Consider the following 9721-nt stretch of genomic DNA (forward strand, 5'->3'; position numbering starts at 1 on the left):
TCTGAAGCTCAACATCAAAAAAACTAAGATCATGGCTACTGGTCCCATCACCTCATGGCAAACAGAAGGGGAAGATATGGAGGCCGTGGCAGATTTTACTTTCTTGGGCTCCATGATCACTGCAAGTTGGTGACAGCAGCCACAAAATTAAAAGACACATGCTTCTTGGGAGGAAAGCGGTGACAAACCTAGACAGCATCTTAAAAAGCAGAGACATCACCTTGCCAACAAAGGTCCACATAGTCAAAGCTATGGTTTTTCCAGTAGTTATGTATGGAAGTGAGAACTGGACCATAAAGAAGGCTGACTGCCAAAGAATTGATGCTTTTGAATTGGGGTGCTGGAGGAGACTCTTCAGAGAACAAACCTATCCATTTTGAAGGAAATCAACCCCAAGTGCTCACTGGAAGGACAGATCCTGAAGCTGAGGCTCCAATACTTCGGCCATCTCATGAGAAGAGACGACTCCCTGGAAAAGACCCTGATGTTGAGAAAGTGTGAAGGCAAGAGGAGAAGAGGACGACAGAGGACAAGATGGTTGAACAGTGTCATTGAAGCTACCAACAGGAATTTGAACAAACTCTGGGAGGCAGTGGAAGACAGGAGAGCCTGGCGTGCTCTGGTCCATGGGGTCACAAAGAGTCGGACACAACTTAACAACTAAACAACAAGAACAATGATTCCACACTTAGAAAACTTAAACATGTGAGCTGGCCATCTGTTATGTTATACATTTCAACTCCGAAAGTAGAAGTTTAGTTAGAAACAATATCCTACTTCAGTCATTTTCAATTAATGTTCAGAACCTGTGGTATTTTATCAAGTGCTCCTCAATTAGAAGATGAGTAATGCAGACAAAAGTCCCTGAAAGGCTGTTTGTTCATTAGTCCTGTTTCTAAGAAATGCACAAACAAAGACGAATATTCAAACATACCAAGTAACACACTCTTCTCATGTGGGCAATTATAAGGTTCACAAAGCATCTGTACTGCTTATATGAGTTCATCTACAACTAGTCAGTGCTGAGAGTTTCTTGAGGGAATAAAATTTGAAAACCATGGTCTTTGTTTATTCAAGAACTGGATTCAGATGTTTTCCTCTAAGATTGAGCTTAAGGGAAAAAATGGCAACACATTTATTTGGTCAACTTCAACAGTTTCTAAATGACGATCACCTGCTCTCTAGATGCATGTATATCCACTAGAGATGGGCGCTTTGTATTCGTATATGAATACAAAGACCCCGGCACAGGTGGGTTGCTTGATTACCTCCCACCCCCCAGACTTGGCCGGATCGCTTACAGTGCAGCATGCACCGCATGTGGCTGTCATAATCTTCTGAACCACAATCGTGGCAGTAGCTCTGCTGCTGCAGCCCAACCGCCCTGCTTGCCCAGCCACTCTGCAGTTGAGCGGGAAGACTTGTCCTCCTGCCCCCTTGCCGGAGTATCTGGGCGAGCAGGGAGATGGGGCTGTGGCAGCCGAGCTACTGCTGTGATTGGGGCACAGAAGATGACACCAGCTGTTTGGTAACCAGTCCGGTGGGGTCTGGGGGTGGAAGATAATCAAGCCAGACAGACAAAATTAATCTCACATCACAAGAGCAACTACAACAGTGTTAAACTACCATTACCTATACTTGTCAATTGCAAGTACTAAGACAAAACACAGTGATACCTTTATTCAGACAATATGAGTTAAAGATCTTGTCAGGTTTAGAAATTAATTTCCAAAAATCTAAATTATTATGTTTAAATATTCCTAATTTAAAACAAAACGAAATTTAAAAAGTATCTCATTTAGAGTTACGCTATTCAAATTTTAAATACTTAGGAATATGGGTAACAAAAAACCTTAATCAATTAATCTACAGAAAGTATAAAAATCTATTTAAATTTGCAAAAGAAAAAATGACAAAGTGGGTCAATTTGAACCTATCAATGCTAGGGAGAATAGCTTTGATTAAATCTTATATATTACCAAAATTTCAATTTCTATTTCAAAATATTTCATTACAGCCAGATACAAAAAAAGTAAAACTATGGCAAGGAAAGCTAGAAAATTGTATTGCAGGAAAGGGAAAGAAGATAAGATTCATAAATAGTGTCAAATATAGACAGGGTCAAAAGGGGGGATTAGGGTTACCACAGCTCCAAAAATATTATGAAGCTTTACAAATAAACCAAATTATTAAACTTATACAAATTGACGAGACTTGTAAAAATTCTGATTGGGTCAAAATGGAAAGTGAAATGAAAACGGACATAGTAAATAAGTATATTTATACCACTAAAAAAATTGGAAAAGGAGAACAAATACAGAACCCATTCATTTCTAAAATATTAAGGATATGGAGAAAACATAGTAAAACACTGGCTCTCCCAGTATCCCCTTTATGTCCCCTTTTGGATCACCCAGATTTTAAGTCTAAAGAGAAATATGCACAATTTAAGGAGTGGAAACAAACTGAAATATATAAAATTATTGACTTATACGATTCAGGGGAACCAATTACTATTAAGCAAATAGAAGAGAAAACAAAGCAAATAAAAATCAATTGGCTACAACTAAAACAAATAAGAAGTTTCGCTATTCACTTACAACAAAAAACTGGCTCTCTAAGTACATTAACTGAATGTGAACAATATTGTATTCAAAAAGATAAAAATAAAAAGAGAGGATAAACCTCACTAATATATAAAAGCATTATTGAGAAAGAACATGGAAAAGGTGGAGGATCTAAAGCAGTGTGGGAAACAAATTTAAATATTAATATACCTGAGGAAATTTGGACAGGAATTTGGAAAAAATACCCATATAAATCTGTATCAGCAAGTGTGAAAGAAATGGTTCTGAAGGTAGTGCATCAGTGGCATCTATACCCTACAAAGCTACATAGAATTAATAAAGATATATCTGATACGTAAATGTTGGAGGAACTGGGGACAGAAAGGAACTCTGGAACAGACGTGGATCTCTTGCCCCAAAATAGAAGCATTTTGGAACGAGGTAATTAGATGGATAGAAACACTGACTAATCAAAAAATAGATATTAATGAAACATTATTGTTATTTTCATTATTCACAGGGGGAAATGAGAAACTAAAATATAAAGATTTAGTTGCAAATCTTATAGGTACCGCAAGATCTGAAATTGCTAAAAATTGGAAAAAAGCCCAAGATCTCTCATTGCAAGCATTCATGAGTAAAATATGGCATACAATGCTGATGGAAAAAATGACTAATAAAGTTAGATTACATAGAGGAGAAATAAGTCACAGTAAATTCACTGAAAATTGGAAGCCATTATTAAAATATGTCAACAAAATAGACTTTGAGACATGTGGTTTGAAAAAAAAAATAGATTGTTGGTCGATATTTCTTTAAAAGGTGATGGGGAATGGTATAAATGTGATTTGGAGAATTGTGGGGAATAGCTTTGTATTTATTATTTGTAATATGGTGGATTGTCTTTTCATTCTTTAGAAATATAAATTAATTAATTAATTAATTAATTTAAAAAGATCTTGTCAAAAAGAGAAAACACAACATGTGGAGCTCACCCAAATCTGTATTTTCCCCTTTCACTGACAGTCATAACATAAAATAATGTCAGCAGATAAATCTGAGGTTATTGCATCTGCCTATTCAAATTAGTTAGCAGTGTCAGGAATCTAACAGACCTAATTGTTTAATGTTTGTGGGTTGGGAGGACAGAAGATAAATGGATCTAAGCCTATTATAGACAAAATTTTATCCCTTTTATGAAATATGATTGATCTGAGGTAAACATTTTAGCAAGCAGATGGGAATGTGAGCAAAAACAAATTTTGTTCAGAAATGTGATCCTGTAAACCAGGGCCTAAATAAAAACTAACAGAGTGATCCTACACAAGTCTATTCAGCAGGACGTTTCGATGTGTTAAACGGGTCTCATACCCACATAAGTGTGTAAGAAATTGCAGCATAACAGGTCGTCTCACATTTACAATATCTGAAGGAACATTCTCACCCAGGTTATATTATAAAAGGATAATGAACTACTCTCTCAGACTCCATAATCTGTCCATATCTTAAAGGACAAATACACTATTGGGGACTTCCTTAGTGGAAAGACCTTCTTATGTGATGAACATTCAAGATCTTTCAATAAGAAACTGTATGTAATATGGCAGAAGGACACATTGTAATATATACCGTATTTTTTGCACCATAAGACGCACTTTTCCCCCGCCAAAATGTGGGTGGGGAAGTCAGTGCGTCTAATGGTGTGAATGCAGCAATTTCGTCGCTGCTGGCCCCGTGGGGGGGAGCGTCGCAAGGGTCCGGGTGAGCCTTCCAGGACCCTTGCGAGGCTCCCCCACCCCCCCACGGGGCCGGCACCGGCGAAATCGCCAGCTTCCAGGTGGGGGGAACGTCGCAAGGGTCCTGGAAGCTCACTCAGATCCTTGCGACGCTCCTCCCACCTACGCACGGGCCAGCACTGGCAAAATCGCCAGGTTCTGGGAGTGTTTTGAGGCTTCCCAAGCCTCAAAACACTCCCAGAAGCTGGCGATTTTACCCCCCCCGGTCCCATGGGGGGGTGGGTGAAGGGTGGCAAGGGTCCAAGGGAGCCTCCCAGGACCCTTGCCACCCTCCCCCCACCCCCCCACGGGGCCAGCCCTGGCAAAATCGCCAGGTTCTGGGAGTGTTTGGAAGCTTGATAAGCCTCCCAACACTCAGAAGCTGGCGATATTAAACCCCCCCCCCCCGCTCCGTGGGGGGTGGGGGAGGGTGGCAAGGGTCCAAGGGACCCTCCCTTGGACCCTTGCCACCCTCCCTCCACCCCCCCACGGAGCCAGGGGGGGTAAAATCGCCAGCTTCTGGGAGTGTTTGGAGGCTTGGGGAGCGTCCAAACACTCCCAGAAGCTGGCGATTTTACCCCCCCTGGTCCCATGGGGGGTGGAGGGTGGCAAGGGTCCAAGGGAGCCTCCCAGGACCCTTGCCAGCCTTCACCCACCTACCCCCACGGGGACAGCGGGGGCAAAATCGGGAGCTTCCAGGACCTTTTCTGAGCCTGGAAAGGCTCAGAAAAGGTACTGGAAGCTGCCTATTTTGCCCCCTCTGTCGCCCAGGGGAGGCAGGGTGAGTCTCCAAAGGGTCCTATGGTGTGTTCTAGGACCCTTTGGAGACTCACCCTGCCTCTCCCGGGGGCCAGAAGGGGCAAAATCGCCACCTTCTGGGGCTCTTTTGAGGCTTGGGAAGCCTCAGAAGAGCCCCAGAAGGTGGCGATTTTGCCCCCTCTGGCCCGTGAGGGAGGCAGGGTGAGGCTCCAAAGGGTCCTGGAACACACCCTAGGACTCTTTGGAGACTGACCCTGCCTCCCCTGGGGGCCAGAGGGGATGAAATCACCACCTTTGGGGGCTCTTCTGAGGCTTGGGAAACTTCAGAAGAGCCCCAGAAGGTGGCGATTTCACCCCCTCTCGCCCCCGAGGGAAGCAGAGGGAGGCTCCAAAGGGTCCTGGAACACACCCTAGGACCCTAGGGTGTGTTCCATAAGATGGACCTCTCCATAAGGCTCACCAAATTTTAGAAGAAGAAAGCAGATTTTTTCCTGTTTTCTTCTCCTAAAAATTTGGTGCGTCTTATGGAAAGGTGCGTCTTATGGAGCGAAAAATACGGTACCTATAGCTCTCAAACAAAAATAATAATAAAACACACCAGAAACAGCAATAGCAACCTGAATTGTCCTAGCCATTTTGTTTTACCATATTTTAAATATATTCTACACCACCTAAAAGAACTTTAAGAACCAGAGTGATGTACAGTGGGGTCTTGACTTAAGAACGGCTCGAGTTAAGAACATTTTGACTTAAGAACCACTCTCAAAGGAAAATATTGACTTGACTTACATACTTAGATTTGAGTTAAGAACTGAAAAAAACCACGTGGGAGGCAGGGAAAGTGCAAAATGTGAACTTTCAGTTAACTGTTGGCCAGTGAAAAGGGTGCCTGTCTGCTTCCTCACTCCTCCCAGAGTTTAGAGAGTGGATTGGGAGACAGTCTTCGGACTGCCTGGTACTGTACTGCCTGGACTGTATTTTCCCTGCCTTCCCTGAACCTTTCTTGACCTAAGAAAAAAAGAAACAAAATATCCCCCTCTAGTGGTCGAAGGCGGAATAGCAGCTTCCCATTAGTTTCTATGGACGGAAAAGAGCAGATACGGATCAAATGGTTTTCAATGCATTCCTATGGGAAATGCAGATTTGACCTGAGAACATTTTGACTTGAGAACCGCCTTCCAATACGGATTAAGTTCTCAAGTCAAGACCCCACTGTAGTAGGTGCAGTGATGGACTGACTCAATAGAATTGGTTTCAAATTCCCACTCAGTCACTGAACGAGTTGGATGGGGAGAATCATGTCTTAAATATCTCCCCCTTACCTTGAAAGTCCTATTAAGGTTGCTACCAGACAGTGCTGATTGGATGGCACATAACACAAAAAACTTTGGTTAGGTATTACTGTATATGTACATAAATACATAAAATAATCATTACTAGTATGTTTGTAAGAAGAAGCAAGATTCAAATATTAAAAGCACATCTGTGAAGCTTAGCAGAATTTGGCAGAAGGTCCATTTCTGCTACTTTCTGGATAAGAAGTGATTCTGCTAAAACCCATTCCAGGTAAATAAATGTTGTTTCCAAGTGGGTGAGGATGACAGAGGTTAGCTTCTACAGCTTTGATCATTTTCAAGGATGTTTCAAGCTCACAAGGATGTCAGAGACAATCCTTCCTTCCAATATTTGGAGAGAGATTGAATCTGATAGATGTAGTCATTCTGGCTAGTTACCAAGGCCAGCTAAGATTTGTGATTTCTATGCCAATCTTTCCATGTCCAGGTCAGATGAGATCAACAAGATAATTGGTAAGATAATAAATTGTCAGTTTTAGAAAACAGAAGACCTTACAATGGCTTCACAAACACCAGTTTGTGCTTCTATGACCTGGGCACAACATTTTCTTAACCAGTACTTGCCAACTTAATACAGTGGTGCCTCGCTAGACGATGATAATCCATTCCACTGAAATCATTGTCTAGCGAAAAGCATTTCCCCATTGGAATGCATTGAAACCTGTTTAATGTGTTCCAATGGGAAAGAATCATCGTCTAGTGAAGATCGGCCATAGGAAAGCCGCTTTGCGAACTGCCAATCAGCTGTTTAAATCGCTGTCTTGCAATGTTTAGGTCCCGAAAACACCCGTTTTGCGAGCGTGGAGGGAGCTGTCAAAATCGTTGTCTAGCAAAAATCAGTCTGCGAAGCAGGGACCAAACATTGTCCAGTGAAATTCCCCCATAGGAATCACTGTTTTGCGAATCACTATAGCGATCGCAAAAAGTCAATGTCTAGCGAAAAAATTGTCATGTGGGGTAACTGTCTAGCGAGGCACCACTGTATAGAGAGGCGATTAGAAGTAGGAAGTAAAGCATTTAACCCCTCCCATATATTTCCTCAGGAAATACTTTCTCATGACATTCCGAACTTTGCATCACACCCCAAACTTTTGGCTTGCAATCTAGCTGGGAGTAATTTCAACACAATTCTGAAGACTCATGAGTTCCGGTATGTTAAAAACCCCTCTCCAACAAATGCCCCCCTCCAACTCCTGGGAATTTGTCTGAAAGACAAGGTAGAAACATCTGGGGTAAAAAATTCAAAGATAGGCATAATTAATCAACTATAAACTCATAACAGACAAAAACAAAAAACAAGACAAAAAATAAAAAATAAAGAAGGCAAAAACATTGTGGAACCTTAACGACTAACTGCTATATTTTAATGTGAGCTTTCATGGACAAGACCACTTCCTCAGACTCATCCATGAAAGTTCACATTAAAATATAGCAGTTAGTCTTTAAGGGGCTGCAAGACTTTTGTCTTTTTATATATTTTTTTCTTTTGTTTTTGCCTGATATGCTAGCACAGACTAACAGGACCACCTGTTTTAAAACTGTAAATTCATAAAATAGTCAAGCTTTCAATTAACCCCAGTCCTCAGATAAAAAGTAAATTTGATGAATAACAGATTCATGCAAGTACAATTCTATGTTAGCATTGCTGTGCCTTCCACCTTAGAAATGAAATTGAATGCAAATCTCCATGTTTTAGAACATTTTGCCAAATTCTTGAACTTACGAGGCTTTCTCCTCCAGATGATATTTCTAGGAGCTAGCCTGAGGAAGAATTCAGGAAACTTGAAAGTTTGCATATTTAGTGAATTTTACAGCTAATTCTAATAAAGATTTTGACCACCTTTAAATTTTGTTTCATTTCAATGATCAATACACTCTTTCTTTTATGATGAATGAGTAATACATAGCAGAACAATTCTTATAAATTAAATAAAGGTTGGAAACTCCACTTTTGCCTCCTACAATGAGGCTGAACATTAAATGACACTTTTAATGATGTCTCCTTTTACAAACTAATCTTTTCACAGGAAAAATCTGATAGCTTGAATTACTACATTTTAGTTTGAGTCTGTTCTTTGCACTTTCCTTAAAACATCTAAAGTGCAGGAAAGACCATCAGTGTTTTTTTTGGTCTCTGCAGCAGGGCAGTCTAAGATGAAAATATCCACACATCACATTTTCCAAGAAGTGGCACAGTGTGCTAAAAGTCCGGTGCCCTTTATTCCTGGAGGATGAATTCTGAATGGAAAGAAGGCCTGTATGTTTTATTTTATTTATTTATTTATTTATTTTATTGGACTTATATACCGCCCCATAGCGCTACAAGCACTCTCCGGGCGGTTTACAATTTTAATTATACAGGCTACACATTGCCCCCCCAGCAAGCTGGGTACTCATTTTACCGACCTCGGAATTTCAGATGTTCCAGAGGAGAGTCCTACCAAGTCTGAAGTCCACTTCTGCACTTTAGGCTTTGGTTCTAGACACCAACGGGATGAGCTACAACTCACCAAAGGGTGGGCTGCGATGACAGCAGTACTCCCACTGAAGAGGGGAGTAACAGCAGGAGTAACAACCTTACAGGAGTAACACCACCCTGCCAATCTCCAACTAAAGCAAGCTGCCAAGCACCTTCTCCAAAGTATCTACCATCCGAAGGGCCTGCCCCTTTTCTACCAGACCCTGAGACTTCGTCAGCGACCGGATATCTCAGCGACTCAGCGGCCGATGTCTGGAGGGAGCCATGGAAAGAGCAGCCCCTTCGTTCCTCTCAGCCTGGGAGGCGCCCAACATAATCCATCCCATCCCCCTCCACGCCTCCAGGAGACCTCTGGTCCCAAGTTGCTGCCCTCTGCCCCATCTTCTCTCCTTTGCCTTCCAGCCCGTTACCTGTTATGCCTCTGTGCGGCTGAGGCGTTGGTATAATAAGCCGCCCTCCGCTGTGTGCTACGCGGTACCGGGTGCAAAGGGATTTGGTCCGCCATCTTGCCCCTCCTCCCCCTCCCTCCAGCGGGCTAGCTGTCTGGAGTGACTCTGAAACGTCATCGGCAACGCCCCCTTGACGTCACGCGGTGGCGCAATACGCCCCGGTAACGTAAGCAAGTGAGCCGAAGCCGGGCAAAGCGGGGAGCCGAAAAGAGGCGTTGGGCTAAACGAGGGAGGCGGGTGAGGCGAACGTGGCGCCCAATCAGGTTCTGAGAAGCGCTCGTGCTTCGCTCCCCCCCCCTCTGCGTCTCGGAACGCAGCGGCCGGGCGGACTTGGAAG

General features: G+C 42.6%; 1 protein-coding gene across 6 annotated transcripts in view; it reads right to left on the reverse strand.

The window, feature by feature from the left end:
• ATP9B (ATPase phospholipid transporting 9B) overlaps positions 1–9514 on the reverse strand; it is a 230711-nt gene extending 221197 nt beyond the window's left edge. For 4 of the 6 annotated variants that reach the window (XM_078393511.1, XM_020781634.3, XM_020781632.3 and 1 more), the window contains exon 1: positions 9346–9509. In XM_078393511.1, coding sequence (XP_078249637.1) covers positions 9346–9440 — 95 coding nt within the window. In that variant the 5' untranslated portion in view covers positions 9441–9509. Of the gene's footprint in view, positions 1–9345 lie in introns of all 6 variants that reach the window. The other 2 variants (XM_078393510.1, XM_078393512.1) reach the window with 2 other exon arrangements.
• Positions 9515–9721: the final 207 nt, after the last annotated feature.

The sequence above is a fragment of the Pogona vitticeps genome, chromosome 4 (assembly GCF_051106095.1).
Source record: "Pogona vitticeps strain Pit_001003342236 chromosome 4, PviZW2.1, whole genome shotgun sequence".
Lineage (NCBI taxonomy): Eukaryota > Metazoa > Chordata > Lepidosauria > Squamata > Agamidae > Pogona > Pogona vitticeps.